This window comes from Mastacembelus armatus, chromosome 15 (assembly GCF_900324485.2).
Source record: "Mastacembelus armatus chromosome 15, fMasArm1.2, whole genome shotgun sequence".
NCBI classification, from domain to species: domain Eukaryota; kingdom Metazoa; phylum Chordata; class Actinopteri; order Synbranchiformes; family Mastacembelidae; genus Mastacembelus; species Mastacembelus armatus.
Window position 1 is genome coordinate 1,876,837 of NC_046647.1, and position 27,453 is coordinate 1,904,289.

General features: G+C 38.9%; 1 protein-coding gene across 3 annotated transcripts; it reads right to left on the bottom strand.

Annotated features, from left to right (window-relative positions):
• LOC113131704 (uncharacterized) lies at positions 1–27,057 on the bottom strand. Of its 3 annotated transcripts, XM_026309276.2 has the most exons (8): positions 26,731–27,057; positions 19,857–20,644; positions 13,753–13,914; positions 12,449–12,608; positions 8,295–8,422; positions 5,570–5,691; positions 4,569–4,666; positions 1–1,534 (listed from the first exon to the last, which is right to left on the bottom strand). In XM_026309276.2, the coding sequence occupies exons 1-7, from the start codon at positions 26,807–26,809 to the stop codon at positions 4,582–4,584; spliced, it is 1,524 nt and encodes a 507-aa protein (XP_026165061.1). In that variant the 5' UTR covers positions 26,810–27,057; the 3' UTR covers positions 1–1,534; positions 4,569–4,581. The 3 variants fall into 3 exon arrangements, with proteins under 3 accessions (XP_026165061.1, XP_026165059.1, XP_026165060.1); XM_026309274.1 differs by lacking the exon at positions 4,569–4,666; XM_026309275.2 differs by lacking the exons at positions 1–1,534; positions 4,569–4,666 and adding an exon at positions 4,673–4,987.
• Positions 27,058–27,453: the final 396 nt, after the last annotated feature.

Below are 27,453 nucleotides of genomic sequence, written 5' to 3' on the forward strand. Positions count from 1 at the left end.
TTTCATTCATATTACCTAATTTTATTACTGCTTTACTTGTCACAGGAGCAAAAACTAGACAAATATCTCCATTTGATGTAACTTTATTGTGAAAAATAAATTTGAATATTGATGCAATATGCATTCTGGAACATAAAAACATATACAAGTGTCTGATGTCCTACAGGTAAACATCAGCTAATGCTTGTAGACAAATAGTTCTTGCTGCCTTTCAACATACCTCCCTTTTTTACCTAATGTTCTGACATAAAAGGGGTACACTATAGTACAGTATACAGTAAATATGTTGTTTTGAAATACTAGTGTACTGTCATGGCCCCCAAACTGTATTACTTAAAAATCACTAACTTTTTGGAATTACATCTTGCATTTCAGCTGAACACACTTCCTAAAACCACCAGTTTAGGGGAACCAATAGCAAATAACTAACAGCTTCGGAGAGTCTAAAATATTTATGAGTTTCACATGGTTTATATTTATTCTGGGCGCTATCTAACTAGTAAACATTATGTGGAGAAAGTAAGATTTACATTTTTCTTGCTTTTGGTTGTGAAAACCTTGTGCATCGGTTTTGGTAGCCATTCTGCTTTCAAACAAATGGTTAAACGGTGTTTCGCAACATAGACCACCTAAAACCTGAGGCTGAAAGATGAGCGTGAAAACCGTCATTTAGAATGAGACTGAATGAATGTTTTTCCCAGATTCTAAAATCCAATTTACAAAATTCAAGATTTTTAACAAGTGTCAACAGTGATCATGATATTGATGTGTCAAGAAACAAAGCTTGGTTGTAAGGAGTAGCATGAGTTTGCAAGCTTGGTGAGTTTCAGCATTTTGTTCCATCGTGTTTTTTTCTGTTCATGGTAAGTAGTTAACAAGAATCTAAGGATTTTCACTACATGTTTGGAACAGATTTCATTAACTAACTACAATGAAAATTAATACAGCGTTACTGTACACTTGGATGGTAGATACACTTTTGACTCAAAAATAGGTCCTATTCAAAGATTGGGCAAGAAGCCTTATATCATAATACTGTAGCTTCCCATTGCCTCCTCAATCTCTCGGCAACAGCTTTGTGCCTTTCGTGTGGAACTGTATTCCACTCTGTACATGAAAAACAAGTGGTAGTAGCTTGGCTCTACTACCGGTTCTGCTTATTGTATGCAACAATGGCACAGAAGATAATGACATGTTTCATAATGAAGAATTATACTAGTGTAAATCATTTTAACATAGAATGTATAGTGCATTTACTTTATGTTACAGTGCAGCTCAGTTTAATCATATGTAGCATCACCCTTTAAGAACACCACTCATATTCATAACAACTTCATGTACACTGCAATATATTTTACAGTGAATTAGTGACATAAAAGCACTCTCATTCTCACCATATGCAGCAATAGCATGTCTCATCTAACTGTTCTCTCCATTAATTCCCTCACTTTCTTCTTTTTCTTCTTTCTTTCCATTTTTCCCATCTTTAATCACCTTTGCGCAACTTCCCCATGTGACTCCATCAGGTTCTGATCTAAGAAGGAGACAAAGAGAGCCATCCTTTCACGTTTGTCAAGAAATCCAGCAGATCTATGCACATTAAGTTACACCACAGTCTGGTAGTGTGATTAACATGAGGCCAGGGTAGTTCAGCTCTACTAATACATTTGCATTGGATCACACACCGTAAATGCCATGCAATACATCTATTTTTGTGCAGTAAAATGTTAATTTAGTAGAGTGATGTCTTTTTGTCAAAATAGGTAGTGAAAGAATCCTAACCTAAACAACAATAAACTGCAGGTTTATCAGACCGTCGTGATGGTAGCAATAATAAACACATGGCTAAGGTTATGGAATGGTCACGGTTTGCTTGTGTTTAGGCACAAAAACACAAAAAACAGCTTAGTTTGGTTTCAGAACAGGTCATGGTTTTAGTTAATAATAACTAACTTGGTGTTAGAGGATCTTTGCATTATGGTTGCAGTAAGTATGCGGTGTAGCTTATAGAAAGAAACACAATAAACTTTAGCTATCGGCTAGAGACAGAACAAACTATGGATTCCTGTGTGAAAGTCCTGTTGACCCATCACCCACCTCACCCTTCTCCTAACATGGATTCTGTCGCTCTATATAGTGTTGTGAAAAAATCTTCCAGATTTTTTTGTGTATTTGTTCCACTTAAATGATTGAGATCACCAAACAGATTTTAATATTACACAAAAATAACCTTAGTAAAACTAATGATTTTATTTATTAAGGGAAAAAAGCTATTCAAATCTGCCTGGACCTGTGTGAAAAAGCAATTGCCTCCTAAACCTAAGAACTGGTTGTGCCACCCTTGGCAGCAGCAACTGCTATCACATGTTTACGATAACGGGCAATGAGTCTTTCACATTTTTATGAAATGCCGTGTTAGTTTTACTCCACATGTAACAAGACACACACCTTCCAAAACATTCACCTTTTTTCTCATCAGTCCACAGAATACTTGCCCAAAAGTCTTGGAGATAATCAAGATGTTTTTTGGCAAATATGCTTTTGTGTTCTTTTTGGTCAGCAGTTGTTTTTGACTTGGAACTCTCATGGATGCCATTTTTGCATAGTGTCTTTCTTATTGTTGAATCATGGACACTGACCTAAACTGAGGCAAGTGAGGCTTGCAGTTCTTTATATGTTGTCCTGGGTTCTTTTATGAGCTCCTGGATGAGTCATTGTGCTGCTGGATTAATTTGGATTCTGGGAAGGTTCACCACTGTTCCAAGTTTTCTCCATTTGTGGATAATGTGTATCACTGTGGTTCGCTGGAGTCCCAAAGCCTTAGAAATGTCTTTGTTATCCTTTCTAGGGTAAGCTAGAGCCATGGATTAACGACACCATTCATGCGCTAAGATGTGAATGTAGGTGCGCTGAGAGGAAATGGAAATTCTTATCAAAGAACTGTAAAGACTGCAAAAGCACAGTACATGTGTAACTGTGTCCTGAAACTGTCACAGGCCTCAGGTCCTTTTTAATTTGTTGAATTGCTTTGTTAATCCTGTAGAGTCTTCTAGTGTTGCACCTTCAGATGCACTGTGTGAAAAATTTCCATTAGGGCCTCAACTTTTTCGCCGTCATATGTTGAAGCTGTTGATAGTTCTGTGTGCTCTGCTGTTTTTGATCAATTTGAGATGCTTTCTCTCTGTCATGGGGGTGAGTTTTGTGTTCTGGTTTGGACATTTACTTTGGTATTTAGTTTCCGGTAGCACCTATTTTGTGGTTAGTTCCACTTGTGTTATTCTTTGTTTGTGTCTATTTATACCCCCCAAACTCCTTTGTTCCTTGTTGGAGCATTACATGATGATGCATGCTTATGTTAGCACTCGTGAATGAGGAGATTTTGTTTGTGACGCCATGTGGCGGAGTTTTTGCCTGTGACACCGAGTGGCGGAGTTTTTGTGCATGTGCCTGAGCTTGGTGGATCCAGGCATAATAAAGAACATTGTCCTGCATTTGGGTCCTCACCGGTCGAGGCAGATGGCCGCCCAAACTGAGCCCGGTTCTGCTGGAGGTTTTTTCTTCCATTAAAGGGAGTTTTTCCTCTCCACTGTCGCCAAGTGCTTGCTCATAAAGGATTTGTTGGGTTTTTAGTTTTTGTAAAGTGCCTTCAGATGATTTGTATTGTGATTTGGCGCTAAACAAATATAACTGAATTGAATTGAACTGAATTGACTGTACAGCACTTTGGGCATCCTAGGTTGTTGTAAACATGCTATACAAATAAATTTGACCTGGACCTTGACTTTCTACACTGATACACGTTAATTACTTTATTTCTCGTCTGTTCTTGAATTTCTTTAGACCACATCATGATGTGTTGCTTTTTGAGATCTTTTAGTGTGCTTCTCTTTGTCAGACCTGGTCTCTTTAAGTGATTTCTTGATTCAATCAGGCCTGGGTGTGACAAGTGAAATTTAACTCACCTTTCCAAAAATGTGGTTAATCACAGTTCATTCATTATTCATAACTACTTTTTCACAGGTTTGAACAGCTTTTTTCTCTTAATAAATTAAATCATCATTTAACAACTGCATTTTGTATTTACTTATTTTTGTTATTTCTGTGTAATATTAAAATTTGTTTGATGATCTGAATCATTTCAGTGTGTCAAATATGCAAAAAAATTGAAAATCCGGAAGGGGGCAAAGACTTTTTCACAGCTCTGTACTTCAATGCCTGGTCTCTTCCTTTATGACTGTTTCAAGAGGTCCCCTAAACGTAACAGTGGGTTGGTGGTAATGAGCTGCTTGTACAGATGACATGAGAGTATAGTGTTATGCAATTTCCCCATTGCGGGACAAATAAAAGTTTTCTTATTCTTATTATTAGTGTTGTTTTATAAAGGAGGCAGGTGGATAAAGAGAGAAGTCAAAGAGCAATATGAGATTAACACATATTAATCATTTGTCCTTCACATTAGATCTGTTGACAAAAAAAGTCTAACCCCAGCTTTTTTTATTGTGTCATTATTCTTAATTACAATGTGAATAGATTAAGTCAGACACAAGATAAAAAACTACTTGTACTACCTGAATGTTTATTCTAACCAAGGGAATTCCAATTTGCTCTGATGGACCAAGGCAAGTTTCTGTGTCTGCCAGCAGGCTCCACTGGTCCCAGATCAGGCCTGTATAGTATAGGAGACAGCAGTTCATGAGGGCTGCTGTTATGTATCGTGAATTTGTGGGCATCACAGCAGCTCAGCCTGACAGTATGAGAAAACATTTATTGTTCACATTTTCATAAGCACTGCAGCAGGCTGACATGCATCCAAGCAGGACAGTGATGTTTTAATGAATCCTGGACTGCAGCAACATCTTACCAATTGTCAGTTTAAAACTTCAAGGCAATTCTCCCATTCCTCCAGGCATACCTCAGGCCAGACTGGGTTGCCAAAAACTGGTCAGGAGTTTTCCACCTCCCTTCAGATTCCAACACTGTACAACCTCTAAAATAAAGAAAGGGCCCTTCAGACCCCACCTCTCACAGGAAAAAATGAAGGTAATAACTTGTTTTGTCTCCATTTGCCAGGACCCTGTCACATTCAGCTTCTTGCCCAGAAGTCATTGAAGCTGTCACCACTTTTTCACCAAAAAATGCTTCCCTCATGCTGGCTTTTATTCACTGAAGTCAAATAACTTGCATTCCTCGGTCCTTTAGGTTTTTTCAACAGACAAGTAAAATGAGCACAGCTCCTTTTCTGGTGTGTCATTTCAACTCAGCAAGATGAGACACCAGAAAAACCTTTTAATAGTGCAGTTGTAATGGACAGTAATGTTATTTAAAACCAAATCCTCTTAACAGGCTAGTATCAGTAACTCTGATTTTAACTTTCAGAACATTTCCTCCAGCTAAAGAAATTACCCCATAATGTGTGATTGATCATAAACTGCAATATTTTACATCCATACTGTTTTACAATACAAACAGATCTGCAGGTCACATTAAAGATAAATAGCCAAAAATATTTTGTGGTGATGTGGATATGTTCCATATGAAGCTCAGAATTTAGTTGTGTTTTATTCTTCACCTATAAAGTTGTGGGCAAGACATCTTCAATTTACTGGAGGTCAGTCCCAGTTTACTCTGGTCCTTCACCTTAGTCTTCCTCACCAGGGCTTTGACTCTTCCCCAAGTGCAGTTTTCACTCAGCTGAATACAGAGACACAAGAAAACGACATCTGAATGAAAATTATTTACAAGTTACTATAAGTCTAAAGTGAAAAGGCTCACAGCAAGAAGGTCCCGGGTTCGCAACCTGGCCTTGCTGTGTGGAGTTTGCATGTTCTCCCTGTGCTTGCGTGGGTTCTCTCCAGATACTCCGGTTTCCTCCAACAGTCCAAAAACATGTATGTCAGGTTGATTGGTGACTCTAAATTGCCCATAGGAGTGAGTGTGAGTGTGTGAGGTTGTTTGTCTTTATGTGGCCCTGTGATGGACTGGTGACCTATCCAGGTTGTACCCCTGCCTTTCATCCATAGAGAGCTGGGATAGGCTCCAGCAGATCTGTGTGACCCTGGTTAGGAATAAGTGGGTATAGATAATGGATGGATGGATAGAAAGTGAAGGGCATGTGTATGGCATTGCACCAATGTCAAAACTAAGGGGCACAAAAATACAGGTGAAAAATATTAAACAGCCCATTTTAACAGTTTGCAAGTGCCAATGTGAAGCTTGAGTGCGCAAAAAGAAGAGCTGTGTATATGTTTATCGAAATATCACGCTCAAACTGTGTTTTTTCCTCCTCAAATTAATAAATAATTAAGGTTAAAGTGGTGGTTCATAATATAGGTTTATCATAATATAGATAAAGCACAGTGTATTAAACCTACACTCATTCATCCTTGTCTGCCATCTTGGACTTCTGGAAAAGTTGTCAATCAATCATTCAGTCAATCACAAAAGCAACCAACAGCATTTACTGACAGAAACGTCCATGAGCCCAAACTGTCAAAACCACCATCATGTTTGGTTGCACACAAAAATGTCAATGGAGCACGGAGAGCGGTCGAAGGAAATCCACTTGGCGACTATCAAATGGAGAGGGGAAAACACATTTGAGGAGGGAAAAACAATCTGAGCATGATATCAACTTGAGTTCTTTCTGTTGGTGTTAGTGTAGATCAGGGGATAGTTTTTTTGGTTGTAATAAAACTATCTTTAAATGTTTTTCATTTTTACAGTTCCTAAGTGAGTTCCATGATTTAACATCTTTACTTTTAACCTCCATGGAGTACAGGGACCACATACTGTATAATCCTTGGGCTCTTCAAAACTCTTTGGAAAGATGTCAGAGTGTAAATTAATTATTCGCCTTGAACCTGTGGTTTAAAAAATTAATGTGGTCTTAATTGATAGCATGTTTTGCCTGTATTTTAAAGATGCTTATCTTGGGGCAAAGAGAGAAATCACCCCAAGAATGTACATTATTCAAGATGATGGAGCAGAGCCCAGATCTGCCCAGATGTCTGTATCATTACTAAGGGAGTCGAATTGCTGCATGATCCAGGATGTAGGAAATGGGTGCACATTCATGCTTGGCCTGATTTACAGGAGTCAACACAGGGTCATAGTTATAAGTGAGACCTATTGTGTATTGAACAGTAATATCCTTCCTGTTTTGTTCATTACTGTCAATCTCCAACAGCTGGGGCCCTCACAGAAGAAGAAGCACTCCTCCAGGCCCCAAGATAATATCTCATTCATCATGTGTCATCAGTGTGGGTTTTGCCTGTTTGCCATACAGACAGTAACCAGGATGTGAACCTTGGGCAAACTTAAGTGATTTATGGTCTATTGGTGTTATGGGGGCTGGAGCACCACCTGTTTCTGAAGTGAAGGCATCGTTGAAATGAAGTCAGTACATTTTTATAGGCAGACGATGGATGGTAGAAGTCATAAAAATGTGTGTAATGGAAATGTGTGCATTATTAACTATAGGAAGTACCTGTTAACACAAACCAGTTAACCAGACTTCAAGTTACTGGCCTGGATGACCAGTAACTTTCAACTTTTAAACTCAGAGAAAAAAGAAGTTATTGTATTTGGGCCTAAAAACCTCAGAAATAGCTTTTCTAACAATTTAGATGGTATAGCCTTGGCCTCCAGCACTACTGGAGTAGTATCTCCATAAAAAGCCTCCAGTTAATCCAGAATGCTGCAGCCAGTGTCCTGACAGGAACTAGCAAGAGAGATCATATTTCTCTCTCCTACTCTAACCCTCCCCTCCTCCCCCCTCACATGTATATTCCACCATTGAATGTCACTAACTTTGTGCTCTCTCTCTCTCCCCTAGTTTGTGCTCTCTCCCTCTCTCTCTGTTCTCTCTGTACCTTCTACAGGTGGCCCTGGTCCTGGAGCTGTATATTGCTGATGTGCAGTTACTGGCCCCACCAACCTGCCATTTCTATTTTTTGTGTATTGTTGCTGTTCTTTTCTCTCTCCTCTATCCACTCACCCCAACCGGTCGAGGCAGATGGCCGCCCAGACTGAGCCTGGATCTGCTTGAGGTTTCTTCCATTAAAGGGAGTTTTTCCTCTCCACTGTCGCCAAGTGCTTGTTCATAAGGAATTAGTTGGGTTTTGTTGTTTTTTGTAAAGTGCCTTGAGATGATTGTTTTGTGATTTGGTGCTATAAAAATAAACTGAATTGGACTGAATTAAATTAGAATATTAATAATAAAAGCAACCAAGCTATGTAAACTGACAACTGGCTATTTGTTTGTAATTTGCCTCAAATGTCTCTACATGACTTACCCTGCCCTGGGGGAAAGAGAGCCCTTCGGTGCTGTCCCTGAGGAAATAGACCTCCCCCTCAGTGTAACTCCTTCGTTTCAGGCCTCTCCTCCACAGTGGGACCAGTCTCACACCCTCACCCCTCATTTCTGAAACACATATTAGAAACAGCAGTGAAAGAAGCAGTGAGTGCATGTTGGGGAGCATTTGTATGGCAACACAAAAGATAAAACAGTATTCAGATAGTCCAATCTGTGTTTTTAACACAGATCCTATCATTTTATACTCATCTAGTAGCGCCCTAACTGATACTTTGAGCTGATGGCAACCAGATGCCCCTAAACTTTGCATGTGCACGCTTTGATTCCTTGATTATCGAATTGCCCATGTAAATCATCTTGCTTATGTTGTATTGTCCTAAAAGGGAGGCAGATACCAGGTTATTTTATTAACATGAAAACATGAACATTTGTTATATGTAGGGTTTGGTTGTGGGTTGCAATGATGTGTGAGATGTGATGTGTTCAAAGCCTTTACTTGTATGTTGGGAAGGGAGTGATGACTGTTGACTGAAAAATAGTGACAGAGATCAGCACAGGCCTGTTTTTTTTTTTTTGTCTCTGTTCTTCATACTTCCATAGTCCTCCCACATCCATGTAAACACCCTCTCCGCACCTTCTCATGTCTCAACGTCTTCTCCACATCCAATTTCTTGTCCATTAGAGAAAGAATCTAGGTCACGTCATAAGAACGAAGACAGGAATTCTGCCTGTGTCCCACTGGCTTTCATTTTCACCACAAGATCACTAAGTTATTTGGTCACCACCACCTCTTTAGGCAACATGAGATGCTCTGAAAACATAAGAGTAATAATAACATTTGCCAGGATGACTATTCCCAAATGATGAACGTCATCTTGATGTCTGATTACAAGGTGAACACCAGGGCAGAAAATGTGGGGTTGGTTGAGGGTCAGGTTGTAGAACCAACATAGTTATCAGAGCCACTTCAATGTGTCAGAGAAACATCGAAATTAAAACATTATTAATATGTGGTTGTGCACATGTATATTTGTTGACCAATCTCACTGCAGGTGGTTATTAAGGGCTTACCTTACTAGTAATTAAATGCTAAAGCTTGATTAGATATGGTGTCAGTAACCTCCAAGGCACTCAGATGCATGTCATAGCCTTAGAGCAAACATACTGTATGAAAGACACACTCAGAGATGTAGTCTGTAATTGTTTTGAGTAGAGTCCACTAAGAAAAACATTGTTATTTTCTAGGCCTAGATATATTTAAAAGCACAATCCTTCACTGTCTTACGTAGTAGGTTGGAAAGGGCTATGTTAAGTTTTATAAACAGAAAACCCTCTCTATTTATTTATTGATTTTTTTTGTTACTGCTCTGACATTGTTCATTGTCAGTGACCTATGAGGGATGACACTGTCAGACGGTGCTGTGCTACTCCTGTGGATTCTCAAGGGACAGTACAACTACAGGCCCATACTCCTGCACAGCTCAGAATGAAAGCATGATAAATTTCTGGTCACAATGCTAACATTGCTTCTCTCTCCTTATTTTCCCCATGTAGGGCAAATACAAATTTTTAAAACCACAAATAAGTTGAAAAGGTAACATTAGCAAATACAGTTGCTGACTGGGAAAACTAGCTTAAATCGGTCATTTTTAATGTTAGCTGACTTAGCTGCACACTTGCCAGATAATAAGCTAACTAATGCACTTTATTATTTTATTTTAAGTAGAGATGAAGTAGCAATAATGTACAGTATTATAGAAATGATACTTCTTCATTAACAAATGAAAGGAAACACAAAGGTACATGGCTAATTTGCATACATCAACATGAGCACATGTCTAATTAGCAAACCACCAAGTGTCAAACTGATGTGTTACACATATTCAGTATGCAGTTACACAAGAAAGTATATTTACAGTAGCTTTATGAACAGTGAAATGAAACATTGGGCTAGCCCCCAATAATTGGACATCTGTTTATGTTTTTTTAGTGTGAATTGGCTCTATACAAATGAAATTGAATTGAATTGAACTGAAAATAGGGATCGATAAAGTTTTTTTGTTTGTTTTTGTTTTTTTCAAGAAATCAACTACGATCAGATCAGGAAGTAAGGTCAAAATGATACTACCTGACTCCATTGCTCATAGCAACCCAACATTCAATTAGAAAAATGTTCTAAATCAATATGGATCAATTTATAGCTCTTATTCGATTATAGATTCTGTGAAGTTTGCTATTGTTTGATGGCACAGGGGAGAGAGGACAGAGAGGGAGAGAAGAGGAGAAAGAGAAAATCAAACCATCATCATCATCATCTTCATCATAAGTCTGTCATCAGCTTCCCTGATTTCTAAAAATCAGCATTGGCATCAGCCATAGAAAAACTCCTATTGGTCTGTGTCCCAATTTAGAGACTGCACCTTTTGAAGGCTGCAATTCAAGGCCAAGTTCATGGCAACATAGCTGTCCCATTTCAAAGGCTCCTTTAAATGCAGCCTTCTTACACTGGGAAGCGAAGTCTTCATCTGGTGTAACCTTTGCAACCCAACCTATCCCAACATTCTTTGCATGCTGGTGATGAAAAATGAATATGGTGGACACAAGGGCTGAATGTGTTTCTAGCCTGAGTAACTTTTTTACACCGGTGTAAGTGATTGAACTTAGTCCAGTAAATGACAATACAAATGTTTAAATACAATGTTTAATAATCTAGTGAGACAGCTCATTTTCCTAAAACAGAACAAAAATATAATCAACATTTCTGGCCCTATCATTAGAGATAATATCAATAAATTTTCCCAGTACGCTACTGCTTTCCAACTGGTCCAACTCCACCTATGAAGGTTGCTAGGTGACAAGAGCAGCACTTTGTAACATTGTATGAAATTGCATCTCAGCTCACTTTGCATGGGTGACGCAAAAAGGAAATCCTCTATAAACTGGGCCATCTCATTTCAGTTCAGCCTACCTCGTCTACAACGGCCACGAAGGATGTGCCTTTGTAGACTATGTCCTTTAAAGAATGTGGGCCCTAAATTGGGATAAATCTTAAGTGTGTGAGAACAATGTCAGAAGCTAGTATGAGTAGCACCTGAACCCAATCTTAGAAGCTAAACAGAGCCTGGGCTAGTTAGTACTTGGATGTTAGACCACCTTGGAAGATAAGCGGCTGTTAAACTTAGCCACTGAGGTTGCACAAGCCAATGCAGTCTTAGTCCCAAGCCTGAGTAAATGACAGGGTTGTATCAGTAAGCACACATCAACATGAGCACATGCTGAGTATCTGGTGAAGTAAATGTGCTTCTCTGAGACATATTTTTGGGGTCTAGTGTCATATTTAAGACAGTAAAACTAAATTATGTTGTTTTTTTACTATGGTAAAAATGCCCTATTTATGTGAACATAATGTATTAATGTGTTTTTTTTTTTTCAATTACTCTTTGATGAATGAGTGTTTTAATATAAATTCACATGCACTTTAGGAAGTGAAACTGGAAATAGTGTGATGGGTTGCTGAAAGTATGAAATCGCAGCTCAGAATAAACTAGTTTTGGCCTGGGCTCAATGCTAATGTTGTTTCTCTCTCCTTATATTCCACAGTATTTGTTCACTGGTTTCCATATGGTTCCATAGACCCAACCTGTGAACTGCTTGCTAGAAACCAGACTTGTACAGTGATTAGCCAGATATTTAAAGGTCTGTCACTTTTGGTGTTAAGCACAATAAATGCTTTCAATGAAAGACATAGTTTACGCTTTTATCACCTCTTGTACATTTCATTGCACAGATATCACAATGGCACACAAAAGAAACTGAATTTTGAAAAAGCTCACACAGGCAGTGGGATGCAGCCAGGAGGAGGATGTTATTGCAGGCGTTCTATTAAGTTTGAGTGTAGCCATTCATAAGAGGATAAACATGTTTCTGGAGCACTGTATGCAAGAAAAAGAGTTTAAGGGTTTAAGAAATATGAACACACTTCTTGGAAAAAAGCAGCCACCCCTGAAAATGGTTTATTGATAAGGGAAAATCAAGCTTATCATATGGATCCAGAGATGTGCACTTTTGAGAATTATGTTTCTGTACAACTTAATTCAGTTAAAGCAAATAAATGAAGATATGCATTAACACTACCTCTCCTGATTGATATGAATGGATGCTGGGTGGCCTCAGGGATGGTGGACAGGTCAGAGAGGGTTGCACTTGTTGACAACTCACTTCTGGAGTGTATATTGTGAATGTCCTGGAATGCAAGGCTGGCAGCTCCACAATTGCAGTGCTGATGGAAAAAGTCCTGTTCAGAAAGATGATGGAAAACACTAACCAACTCAATTACAGTACTCTGTACACACAGTTTCCAAATAAATCTGATTGTTTTAAAATATAAAATTAAATTAATTCTGTGTTTTGGTGCAGCCATGAGATTTAATACTGGTCGGTCCTCACATTCAAATGCTAATCTTCATAAATAGGGCCACTCCATAATGTTGAGAGGGTCACTGTGTGACCCTTTTTACTTTGTGACACTGACATTCATAATACCATTTCAAGCAGCTTTGTTAGAAAAAATTATTAGAGCCACTTTAAACTAAGAAAAAATGGACCAAAAGCAGCATTTTTCAATGAGGAAGTATTCTATTCTTTTGAGATACAAACAATGAAACTGCACAAATAAAAAGAACACTCTTTCATAAATTTAAATAACACTTAACCTAGGAGAATTTTAATGTTGGTTTTTCCCAGAGACTGTTCAAATACATATTTCTGTCTTTAAGATGAATATGCAAAACACAGTTCACTCCCATCAAGTTTCTCACATCTTTCTCATGTATAAAGTAAGTAGAGGTTTGTTTGGTTCTTCTTTTCTCACTCTGTGGATTGAACCTGAGTACTCGCAATCATTAAAGGAGACTTCTGACTGCATTTTCTTTTTAATTGATTGATGAAAGGAGATCTCTGAAGACATACAATCAGGAGTAGTTGATTTACATAAGGCTGGGAAGGGATACTAAGGCATCTCAAAGTCTTTAGCCATCCATCAGTCGAATTGTGTATAAGTGGACATCAGAAATTAGAATTGTGTGTGTGTTATCAACTGAGTGCTGTCACACTGAGCTTCCTGAATGGTCCATTCAGAGACCTGACCATGTTCTAGTTAAGGCTGCTCTCACTTTTCTCTGATATGTCATCTTAAGTTTTTGGATTGGCCATAGAGAAAATTATTGCAGGGAACCTGACAAAAATGTTTGAAAGCAACTGGTGGGAACCACTACTAAGGAATCAATATTCAGATATTTTAATCTTTGGGTTGATGAAGAAATATTGGTTAAGAATATAAAGATACAAGGCTTTAGAAACTAAAAAATGTGGCTGTTTAGTTTCTTGCACTATCAAAGCTACAGTACAGCCTGAGAAAATATGTAAAAGAACAGTCACACCTCTTTGGTCTTTGTCATCCTGCTGTCATTCTGAAGGCTGCAGATCTGCCTCTGCAGCCGGAGGTTGGTCTCCTGCAGCTGGCCAATCTTCTCAATGAGTTGGCAGATGTGCTCCAGGTAACTCCGTCCTGAACCCAGATGGCTGGAACTCGCTTGCTGTGCCTGGACAAACACACACAATATCAGCAGGAGGCTAAAAGCAAAGTTATGTCACTCGTCTAGGATGGGAGGGATGGTAATATTTTAGACTTAATCATGTACAGAACTTTTTATTTGATCATATTCACCAGTACATCATTGTATTGTCGGCAGCCGGCAGCTCTGTACCTACTGTACCACATCAGTGCAGCAACATATATAGGCTGTTTGTTCCCAACCATTTTGACCAGAGAACAGACCCAACCCAGGATGCCACTGAAGATGGCATTTCAGAATAACTCCTGACCCTTTATCCTGACAATACCTAAACAAATTTAAACATTTCACTTTAAAAACTCTTGAGGCAGCAGTTTCAAACAGTATGTTTAAAAATCTTTTTTTTTGACATGCTTTAGATAAATTCAGGTTGAAAAGCCAATTGTCATTTTGCCACATGTCCACAGTAGACATGAATGTGTCACCTCAGCACCAAGAATCCAAAGAAAAGAAATGTGGAAAAATGAAATTTTGAACAAATATTTATCATCATCATCATCATCATTCCTAAACGTATGACAAAAGCAGGATGTGAGCTCAGTTTGGGGTCTCTCTCCCACTTTTTCCTGTGCTGCTGACACTAAAACTCCAGCCAGCCAATGGTGAAGTGTGATGGAAACACTGGCAAAACAATGACCAGCTGCCACAACAGGTTAGAGGCCTAACGTCATTCATTTCCTCTTATGGACAAATACTTAGTAGATTACACATGCTCTTGACCAAGAACCCATTGCTACATGGCACATGGCATAATAAGAAATTGTGTATGGTACCAATATGTCCTGCCACCTTTGCCTCTTACAGCTATCTTTGCAGTGCTACACTGAATCAATATATAGTATTAAACTTGCACCAGTCAGTATTTTTACATTAACAATGTGTCCACTGTGAAAGGGATCCTTTGTAGGTACAAATTTATTTAAATTTCATCCAACTCTTCCTCAACTCTATGTTTTTGTGTCTTTTAGTTCATTGTTTTAGTTTTACCACCAACTTTGCCATGGGAACTGTTCTGGTTCACTCACTACTCTCATCAGCCCCATTTCCTTTCCAACCGCATAGCTTGTTTCAGAGAGCAAACTGAAATAACCTGCCTTAGTACCAAGCAGCAGAGAGAAAAAGTGAGAAAGTGGTTTAGATCAAGACCAGGCCCTGCACCCTGAACCCTGACTGCTATCTTTTAGCAACATTAACAAATGCCAGTGTGGACCCAGTTATTATGTACGAGTAGTCACTCCCTAGAGCCTGGCCCACATTCCCTTTAAATTCAAATGTTGCTGCTCATTCCCTAGTGAACAGAGATTTTACCCAGGGTGAGTCTGGAATGAAATCACTGATTCCAACATTTTGTGTTTCACGCTTGAAAAAGCTGTGACAGCCCTAAGCTCAGGTACAGTTTTTGACATATGTTGCAACATTCAAGTTCAAAGATTAATGTAATATTTAATCCATGTCCAGGCTACCACACCTGTAGTAGTTTATTGGTCACTAATTAAGATTAAAAATGGTATTCCTTTCAGGAGATGAGCCTCACTTCCTCTCCGGTAGTTACAGATTAAGAGTGGGGGTGGTGTGGTGGTCTGACATCAGTGGTTCAGGCAGAGACAGTGCATTATCTGTGCTAGAACTGATCTTATCCGTGGCCCTACTGAGACCAGCACACAACTGGGAAGAGGGAGTGGGATTCAGGAATGCCCCTTTTGCATGTACAGACCCATTTCAAAATTAGCAAACACACACAAACAATCACATACATCCTGCTATAGTTCCTCTAAGTTTCCGCTGATCCCATGAGTCAGGGGGAAATAATGTCTCTCACATGGGAGGAGACAAGAACAAAGAAATAAAACTAATCTGGATTATGCTAAAGGCAAACAACAACTCAACAGTGTGTGGTTGTTTAGGATCCAGTATCCTCTGAGTTGGATATTCTTTACTGATGTCAAATCAGGAATCCCATGTATCCCACACATTACATGTAATAGGAAAGTGTGTCCAAACCTTTGACTAGTACTGTATATAGTTTCTGACATGTTTTGTTTGACTGGTGTAAACTAATAAGCCTTATCAGGTGAAGATTTTTCTTGACTCTACGTGTGTTTCTTCAACCACTTTTACAACCTTAACAATAAAATTTAAAATGTTATTTCATGTTTCAAATTGTAGACATGAGAAGTGCCACAAATAGATGTGAACCAACTGAAAAATGAGTGCTAGAGAGATTGCAAACCCCGGCTCCTTCCTCACCTTAGCACAGCTGGCCAATTACAGTTTGAAGTGAGTGTAAATCTCGGTTTTGGCAAAGTTATAGTCAACCCCCCAACCCCCCACCTTAATAGGATATAAAAATATTCTGGATAAGCTCCCTGGTTGTTTGATGGGAAATTTTCAATCTAAAAAAACAGAGCATTGGGGTGAATCCATGGACATTAACACATTTAGATATTAACAAAACAAATGTATAATGAACACATCTAAGATATATAATGTCACAGAAGCTCCATCTCCCAGCAGAGAAGTGTGTTACAGGGTAATGACAGTTTCCAGGAAAGACTTCTTTGTCTGACGAAGCCTCTTAATGAAAGTGCTCTGCTGTTTGAGCAACAGACCATGAAGGGAATATGAGGCCTTCATCCTCCTCTCCACACCCAACTCTAAAGACTCGAGTCTAGTCACTTAGGGAGCCTTCCCCCCTTTCCAATTAGAAATAAAAGCATAAGAAAATTGTTTGCAAGTTCACTGTGAAAACTAAGACCTCCTCAAGCCCTCCTTTGTAGATGTTTTCCTGATCTCTGATGAATCCAAAATACTTTATAAGTATGACAGTGTTGGAAAGGAATGAGGCACCAGATGTGTGTGAAGCATGCAGAAAGGGAGGAAGACAGAAACACATCACATACACTGCTTTTCCCAACCTGACACCAGTCTTTTCCACACACAGAAAGTGTATCTTATGTTCCTGCAGTATCTTTCAAAGCACTTGGGCAGGAACTAGAACATACTGTATCGTTCTTCTGTCTAGTGCCAGTTTTGGCACCTGACTGTCTGCTTTAATGAGTCTGCATTCAGCAGTCGCATGCCCATATTTACATTGAAAAGGTTTTTGTCACTGTCAGAGTTTTTGGTCAATTTGTTTATGATTTCATTGCAGGAGACAAGCAGCTGCCCTTTATGGATCTAGAAATTCAGTTTTGGCAGCTGCCGGTTATATATGTAGTATATATGTATATAGTTATGTATATAATTAGGGCTTTGTACATATTATAATCTCGTGGTTAAATAAAACACGTGTTAACCTAAATGTTGCATCTGCATATACATAGGGTTATTTACAAATTGCCTATAACATCTTCATGCATGTAGTGTCTTTCCTGTCTAAAATAGGGGTGCATGCAGATCCTGGCAGAGTAGGTCTGCCACATAATGCATGCCCCTGGTAAGTGGGCTATATAACACAGTGGGACCAAACCATATTAACGTGTAGTTATTTGAGTTTATTTATTTTAGCTTTGTTTTAATTAGTTATTTCTTAGTTTTTTCTTCAGATAAAGCTAAATATCTAAATATATAAATGCACCCACACTAATGAATCTAATGGTTTTAATAATAATTGGGGCTATTTGGTCATGACTTCATTTCATACATTTGATAATATCCAGTCGCATATCAACAATCTTTCCTGCATCCACCCCTCGCACTTAAACTGAACAAGTCACATGCGTTTATGAGCAGATATTTACATGTGAATTTGACACAAAACATTCAGTGGTCATCCCAAAAAAACTCATTCTACCATAACGATCAGTCTATAAAGCTTTTCTTAACAACATCCAGCCTTTGGAAAGCGAGCAGATTTCAGGCAAATCTTGAGTACTTAATGCACAAACTACAATTAGCCTGGGATCTGTTATCATTGCTGATAAACCCCAAAAAAAAAACTTATGCCTTTAAACAGTCCTTTGCCTCAGAATTTATTGGTTGGGACTTTTCGCTTTGGTCAAGCGTGTTCCCGCAAGGTGCAGGCAAATTACGGCAGACAGGCAGAACTCGGCATAACACTAATGAAGTCTGTTAAACATAAAGCTGCCGGGACCGGAGCAGGGAAAACATGAATCTGATACAAAATAAAGGTCCCTGAACCAGTATGCACTCAAAAATATTTAATTGGTATATTTAATAACAGCAAGAGAAAAGAGAGAGAAAAGGTATATGGGTAAACACAAGGGAAAGTCCTTAACATTCCCACATACCCTTCTACTCCTGAATACAGACTCACATTTATCAGGGAAAGAAATGGCATTATTAGCCAAGCTGACAAGACTACCATGTTGCCTGTCAGCTTTGCATCCTGCGTGCTGGGCTACATGTTGGGCCTCTAAAGGCCACTCCCACACACTGGTCCCAGGGACCTATTAAAGCTAGTCATACTGTATGAGTAGAAATATGAGTAAATTCAGACATCTGACACTCATTTGATGTATCCAGGTAGGCTGCCAAACTCTGGGTTTTGAGAAAAGGGAGGGTTGTAATGAAAGACGGCAGAGACAGTATCACTAGAAAAATCTCAGTTCCTTAGCACAGATGAACAGGTGCTGCATGACATGTAGGTCCATGAACAACCTGCTGAACACTGTAACACATTCCATCCCCACCATACTGCCTGGGTCTGAATGCAAGCGGGCTTTCCTTTTGGTATGCCCATATAAAAAGCCTTGTCTTCAGAAACGCCTTTGGTCTTGACATTGTTTTTTTACTTCAAAGGTGCAAAAGGTTTTTGTTAGTATAGCATTTCCATTAGTTGTCCCTCTCCAGTCTAAAAGAACAGAAGGCATTCTTAGGGGAAACATTGCTCACTCTAATAGCTGCTGTTAATGAAAGACTATCTCAAAGCCTGACTGTGATATTTTCAGGAACAGGTGCTTATGACTTGCAGCTTCCACAGCTGCCAGGTGTTCATTCTGTAGAGGCCTTTTTGTTCCATCACTGTGGATGCGAACAAGAAAATAAAAATGTGACTTGAACAGAATATACCCCTGCAGGTCCCTATGAATGAGTGTAATCACTGGAAGAGCAAAAAAGCACAGATAAGGCTTCTATTCATATTGTTCTGTTTCAGCTACTGCAGCTTTTCACTCTCCTCTATTCTTTTCTCTCTCCTCTATCCTCTCACTCCAACCGGTCAAGGCAGATGGCCGTCCAAACTGAGCCTGGTTCTGCTGGAGGTTTCTTCTGTTAAAGGGAGTTTTTCCTCTCCACTGTCACCAAGTGCTGCTCATGAGGGATTAGTTTTTTGTAAAGTGCCTTGAGATGATTGTATTGTGATTTGGAAATAAAATTTTATTGAATTGAATTGAATTGAATTGAATTAATATCTTAAAAATGAAGGACCTTTGTGTTAATCATACTTATAAATACATGGAGTCAGCACATAAATAGAGTGACTGAAACCCATTTCAGTTCAGTGATGCAAATGATTGGTGACACATAGGGTGGGAAGAGTTTCAAACGAGAGATAATGAGATGACATCAAATTTTCTTGTTACTATTCTCCATTTGGAGGAACCATAACTGTCCTGTTATAAACAGAGGGAGAATGAGAGAAAGAGAGTGCTGTCCAACACAAATCCAAAAGATGATCATCAGTGTTTGATTTGCATTGTTTTATCCAGAAATCACTTGATATACTACGCAACATCTAGCTTACACAAGTACAGTAAGAGCTTGTTTAGACAGAAGGTACTTGTAAAGTTGGTCTCCACTCTCTACTCACAGTTGGTAGCTACGTGTGTGTTGTGAGTTAGCAACAAACTGTGAGTACCAACCTTACCGGGGAGAACTGCTTCTCCATCAGGAAGAAGGGGATGAAGCAGCAGTGGAGAACATCTTTTTAGACTTGTTTATTTTTTTACCTCGCTAAGTTTGCAACATTCATCCATGTACTCCTCCAGGCTGTCACTGGTTGTACTCCTCCGTATAGGCACTGGCTCAAAATCAGTGACTAGTGTATCATCACAGGTTCCTGCTGAAGGTTGCCCAGTAGTTTTCAGATCCATTGAGCAGGACCTTTCAGTTATAGAACTGGTCCTTAGTTGTTCAGACATCTCCTCATTTCCTTCAGGGCTGCTTTGAGAAGCCTCGCCTCGCCTTATGTGCTCTTCTGTTCTCATATCTATAGAACTGTGGTGCTCTGTGTGTATAAACATGGTGCCCTGAGTATCTGCTGTTGTACTCAAACAGTTATCAACCGAGTCCTCTGCCTGTTTAATCTCAGTGCTCTGTGATTGTCTAACTAATTTAACAGGGAGAGCGGTAGAGTCGGTGTTTGAGTTACATGAGTCACATGAGGACTCTCGACTGTGGACCACAAAGCTCTGCTCAGAGCCAGGCGGGGTGGATGGAGAGTTAGCTCCACTGGGAAGCTCTACTCCAGAGTCCTCTGACTCAAACTTGTACAACCTCTGCAGCTGAGATGCTGAGAAAATTGAAGACAGGTAGTCTGAGCTGGATTCCACCTGAGGTTGTCCAGACTTGTTATGAAGGTGGGAATTGACAGTGGAGACTTTGGTGTGGTCCAAGATGTTCTGCTTGGAAGATGACACTGTGGAGTCTATCTTGAGCCTCTCATGGACGTTACTGAAGAGCTTCATTTTTGTCAGGACAACCTCCCCATCCAGTAGTGCATTGCTGTCTCCTTTCCCTGTTAATCAGATAAAAAATAGAAATGGATTTTAGCAGCCTCCTCGTAACAGGTCCTTCAATATTACACTGCTTTTAGTTGTCTTCTCTTTGTTATTACTGGGAGTTGCTGAAGAGACTATATTTTCTCTTGTTTTTCTCATTGGAGAACAGTCTCCCTCATTCACCTACCTGGGCTGCCAGTTTGTGATGTTCTCACACAGTCTGAAATGTCTCTGATAAACATCAAAGGAAATAAAAGACCTTGAAATACCTGACCATAAGCCAAATTTAGTGTAGCCTGGGGTGCTAGTGGATTTACTTAACTTAGTGGATTTCAGTAACAGCCATATATACAGTATATAACACAAATTTAACTGTCATCCCTTGAATTTTCAAAGAAAAGACAAACAAGCATCCCTGCTTTCTCCTGGTAAATACAGGTGCTGCAGTTGCGTTGCGGTTGTTATATTTATTCCAACATAAAAATGTATCTAAGCATCAATTTGAAATTTCAGAGAGTTCATACCTCAGAAAGGCTGGGCAACTTCCTGCAGAGTGAATTGGAGATCTTAAGGCAAATATCAGATAAAATATGTTTTGAGGTTTTATACTCTGAGAGAAACTTCAGAGGAGAAACCTTCTGAGGAGAATTTGCTCAAAAGCATGTTGTGAGACTTTGAATGGAAGTGGAAGTGTTTGGCCTATTCAAAGTAGTCACAGCAAGTAGAAAATGAAAGCCAATGTTGTGAGCATGTGTGCATGTATGTCTGTGTGGTTTAGATGAGGCACAAAGGATGTTGTGATTGTGGAGGGTGGAGCCCTGAACTGAATGATGAAGCATTCACAAGTAATTAGTTAGGGACAGGATGTGAGCTGATTGGCTTTGACTGTCACTGTAAGTTGGTACAACTGAAAATCCTAAACAACTGTTCAGCATATTTAATTTAGAGCAAACTAAAATACACTAAATCTTCACTAAAAGAAATTACTAGTACATCAAATTGATGAAAACTGGAATTAACTTGCAGAATATTTTCTCAGAAAATGTCTTGTTTTGATTTCAAAGTCAGTCCCTCAACAAAATACACCCACAGTTCCGAGAAAGGAACCACTGTTTTGATAACCCTGTTTTTGAATAGGAACCGGTCTGCCAAAACACTGATAAGGCATCATCGTGCCATATTACCTTGGGATCTCAAAAGGACCTCTTCCCAGGTCACTTCACATAAACAAAGCTTGTCTTTTCTGACTATGCTTCAGTTCAAAAAAAAAAAACAGGAGCCATCCATTTTTAGGGGTGAAGTGTACTGTGTTTTCACACTGTGTTTGTGTATCGCAGCTGTTTTCATTGTGGTTTCAGGAGGTCATTTAGAGGCATTTCTACTGATGATCTCATTGTTTTCAGTTAACTGGCTTTGTGATTATATCTGTAGACTAAATTAGTGTTTACAGTATGTTAAGCAGCACCTCTGAAGTCAGTCAAAGCCATGGTGTTTGTAAGTATAATGTAAAATGATGTGTCCACCAGTGAAATACCAAATGCTTCCAGCTGACAGAATCCACAGCATGATCCATTTATGAACTGTATCTTAGATTCCAGGAATCCACTGCTCTGAAATATTTACTTATGTTTCTCCTGCGTAGCTCAGCCTTTTGGATTAGTGTCAGGTCAAAAGAGACTGAGGGTCCAGGCACAAAAGCATTTATTCAGCTAAATTTTAGAAGGAAATAAATGAATTTAGATGTAAGTGCTAAAATGAAAGAATTTGCTAACAGGGGCAAACAAAATCTTCCTGAAGAATTTTGCAGTGTTTTGAAGAACTTGCAAACTGCCAAATGACTTATATTTGATATTTGTGGGAATGGACAAGATGGCCTGACGCATAAATTTACAGGCCTAGTATATTTATTATTCAAAATATATGAACAGATTCTTAAGTAGCAAGATACTTTAAGATAAAAATGCCAAAAAACACTGTATCCATTAATTATTTTTAATACATTTCCCTGTGCCTTCGTATGAGTAATTACAGTGGGTACAGAAAGTATTCAGACCCCTTTAAATTTTTCACTCTTTGTGTCATTGCAGCCATTTGCCAAAATCAAAAAAGTTCATTTTATTTCTCATTAATGTACACTCAGCACCCCATCTTGACAGAAAAAAACTGAAATGTAGAAATTTTTGCAAATTTATTAAAAAAGAAAAACTGAAATATCACATGGTCATAAGTATTCAGACCCTGTGCTCAATATTGAGTAGAAGCACCCTTTTTTTGTAAAGTGCCTTGAGATGATTTGTATTGTGATTTGGCGCTATACAAATAAAATTGAATTGAATTGAATTAATATATCTGCAGTCATTGCCATAAACTCATCACAACATACCAGAGAGGATATGCAGAGTTTCAAACTCTTGTCTCCAAGAAATATAAACTTTTTACATTGTTATACCTAGAGTCATGCCTCTTCTCTGTTTAAAAGGAATATTCATTGCAGATCTTTTTCAGAGCATGTACTCTGATCTTACGCATAAATATCTGAGGCAGGCTAATCCACCACCAAGACCTCCAGCCACTGGACATAATCTCACTGTGAACAGATAACATCATGTATGAACAATGGTATTTCTGCATCTTATGCCCCTTTTGCATTACACAGTTTTAGCACTACTCGGCTCTATTCTACTGGTTTAGGTCATTTTCCACTACAATTGAGTACCACCTCAACATGGGTGGGATTGTCATAGCACAGCAGCACAAAGCTGAAACATTTGTACCTCCTCGTAGGACCACGGTGTTGTTTTCTAAATAGTGTTAGCCATTTGCCTCAATAAAGACAATAATATGGAAAACAAACAGTTGCTGTTGCCGGTTTTTTAAATATGCCAGGTCTTTGATTCTCATGTCGGACATAGCACTCATGACTCTTCCAGCGACATCACTCCCTGTCTAATCAGTCTGTTCAGTATCATCTCAGCTTGCTTGAAACCTCAGCTGAGGAGGTACTAAAAAAGTACCTGTTACCAGGTATTATCCCCTAATGGGAAACCCCAAAAACTGAGTCAAGTTGAGCCGAGTAGTGCTAGTTTCCATAAACCAGGAACATGATCACATGAGAATTTATTAAATTAAATGTCAATTCTGGCAGGCAGAATAACAATATATTGTTTCTCTGGAAACTAACATTAGATACTGTTTTTTGTTCTACTTGACATGCCATACATTTTTTACTATCGTTTTATATTACTTAATTTATCTCTATCTTTTGTCTAATTTTATTACATGTTCAACACCAATGTGAGAGAGCAGAAAGCGCATTCTGATTCCCCTGTATGTCCCATACAGAAAGAGAAATTGACAAAAAAAAATATTTGATCTTCGATACCAGTCTATTTTTTACATAGTTTTTTCAGTGCCTGCCTGTTCATGTGAATTACCACCAGATAATAAGAAATAAAGTGGGTTAGTAGGTGCCATGCAGATGTCATCTAGCCTTTGTAATTTGATTCTTGTTGAAGTAATATAACCCCTGTCTTTCCCTGCAGCCTTTTCCACTCAACCACTGTCACCTGGACAGGTGTCACCCAAAGCAGCTGTCCTCATCTGTCTCAAACAACACAGTTATTCTATCCTTTAACTGTCTACACAGGCTGAGTCAACCTGTTACCAATTTTCAATCTCACAACAAATAATTACAGACAGTCCGCTACCCCATGCCTCCACCTGAACTCATTTTAAAGCTTCTTTTTGTCTCTTTTGTCTCAGCTCTAAGCTGCCTAAAGGGATGGAAGGGACACACAGCTGCTATACTGTAAGAGTTGACAGAGGCCAGTGAGTGCTGGAAAATAATAATTAAAAAAACACTTGTCACTTAGTTCACTGGTTCACACGCTGAGTCACATAGAAACCCAGCACTAATATAAAAAGTGGTTCACCTGGGATTTGATTAAGTGTTTCAATATTTCAGATATCACATTATAGATGAACTGATTTTACACACCGATGTCTGTTTGGGCTGTACTATTAAAATACATTGCTATTGCATATGTAAGTAAAGTTCTTAAAGCTTGTGTATTGATTTCTTTGCATCTAATCATGCTATCTCAGGTGTACCCAGGTCCACTCACCTCTTTCATTGCTTCTAAAATGGCATAAAACATTTTTCATTCTGTCTAAGGACAGTAAGAACTTTAGTGATGTATGCAGCCTTTCCTGGCCAAATATAAAATAAATTAATTAAATTACTAGTCACCCAGTTAAGCCTGATTTAAGTGAGTAGCCCAAACATTTATAGTACATACCAAATGTCTTCCATGTTTTTTTTTAATAGTTAAAAAAAATGACACCTCTGAGAATTAATATTACACACACACACACACACTCGCACACACACACACACACACAAGCACATGTTCTAAAACCAGGAGAAGCAGTTCCTCTGGACTCCTTGAATTCTTCACCCAGCTGGGATCCCCCACTCTGTTTTCACCTCTACCCAGACTCCTCTTTATCAAAATTTAACTGGGCCCCCCTCCCCAACTTCACTCTCTACTATCAGAAACCATTAAGATAAGGCAAGAATGTGCAGGAGCACTGTAACGCAAGTCAAAACTCTGAGGCCAATATCCTCTTGACAGTTCAGAGTTTAACTTCCTATCCCTCCAGGTATTTCAGCAGCTAGTTTCTTTCAACAAGCCAGTTTCAACAGGAAAATCCATATACTGAATACCCAGCACATTTTCAAGAATTTAGGCTCAATACCATTTTGTCATGTTTTACATCCACCAAAGTCCTGCATTTGATATTATATATACATTTCATAAAACCTATATATTTATATTGACCTTCAAAGGTTAACAGTGATCAGCTCCCCAATCTTCCAATTCCTCCCATACATTACAAGCAATAAAATGATAACAGGGACACAGAGGAAAGCACTGACAAAAAGCTGCTCCCTACTGCACTATACACAGTGTAAGTGCTACCACTACACCTCTACAATGGCCTTTTTCTTCTTACGCTGAGTTAACATGGCAAACAATGTGAATACTGTCAAGCAGCACATAGGGGTTCCCTCACAACAATGAGCAGATTTATCACCCCTTCCGCAACAAAGCATGTGGCTGTGTCTCACTGTTGATGATCCTGTTTGGATTGAGAAAACTCTGATAAATCCAGTGTACACTGACAAAATTAGTTACTAGCTGGTGAACATGGTGGAGGTGGTTGGTGGAGAGTAAATCAAAACTAAAAGGCAGCATGCATTCTTTCACAAGGTGGCGACAAATAGAGTTCACAAGAATGCCAAAGTTGCTCTTGATGGGTAAATAGGTAAGTGTTTCTAGAATGTTCATCACTGTAACTCTAAAATGTCTGATGGTGTGTTTTTAGCTTATTTGGCAAAAATCTGTTAGTCCTGCTTTATAATTGCACTAGTCAATAATTTTGTATTAACAGTAAGTTATGCTTCCCTAGCTGCTTTCTTTGAAAGCAGTGTTTCTATCCTGTTCTCTTATTACAGTAGATACATGAGTATATTTGTCTGTTTTGTTGGGCCAACCAGAGTAGAGGATGTATGTATAGAATAATGTTAAAAACCACTTATTAAAATGAAAAGAGATAAGAAATAAAAATAAACTGTTGGGTTTTCAAGCCTCTTGAATTGCCCTTGGAAAGAAAAGTTAATCTGCTGTCTGGGAATCTAATTACACTTTTATTATACAGACTGAGGCATATGATGGAATTGCAAATCTCACTTGATCAGCAACAGATCTGCTTCCCTTTCAGAATGTCCCTGTACATCCACAGTGAACTCTGAAGGGTTTCTTCACTTCTTCAACTTAAAATGTCAGTCACCTACAATACAAAGCACAGCTCAGAGGCTCTCTGAGCACTAATCATTCATCTTGCTAAGACAAATACCTTCCGCGGGTCAAGTAAATGAAGCGCTGTTAGTGGACAAAGGTGGCATTGGCTTGTGATAAGAGGATTTGTCTACTGAGGAGACATAACATAAAACTGACATGAATTAAAATCTAGTAGGGCAGGTGAAATCACTGACACTGCAATGGAAACACACTTTGAAGAAGACAGATGATGACTGTACCTTTCTTCCAAGGAGCCAGAATGGAAAATGACTTCTGCCAGCTAATGACAAGCCCAGCCTTTTTCTTCTTCACGCTCATGTTGCTATAACAATCCCTGAAGTCCTGAAGTGTGGTAATGACTTCCTCAAAGATTCCTCATCATATTTTTAAGGAGGTTTATTCTGCCTATAAGTTCAGTTGTGCATCTGTTGTTGGAGTCTTGCGTGTTGTTCTTTAGTAGGGTCATGATTCCTGTGTTTTCCTTGTGTGCTCGACTGTCTGAGCACAGTGTGAGTGTGGTGTGTTAATGTATCCAGTTCCTCCAGCTGAGAAGAATAAAGGGGCTGGGCTCAGCTGGCAGCATTCAGACTTATGAGGGACGAAGGACTGGAACCCAGCCAGAGGGAGAGGGGGGGTTGATGACTTACACTCATCCTGAAGGCGAACAAGGAGGGGCAAGAGCTGAAACAAAGCAGGATTTCATGGAATTAATCCCTATTCACATCATTGCTGCTTTAAACATCAGTGCTACCCTAGATCATATTGGTCAGCCTTACACAAAGTGTGCAAGTAACATGATTGACTATTTTTGTTGCTACTACTTAATATGTTGAAAGGTTTTACAGAACAGCAAACAACAGCAAAGGTTAATTAGACACCTTTAAATAGTTTGGTTTTATATATTTAATTAGTAAGCAAATTTGTTCAATGTGCCACTCATTTCAATGGCTATCAGTTCTTAT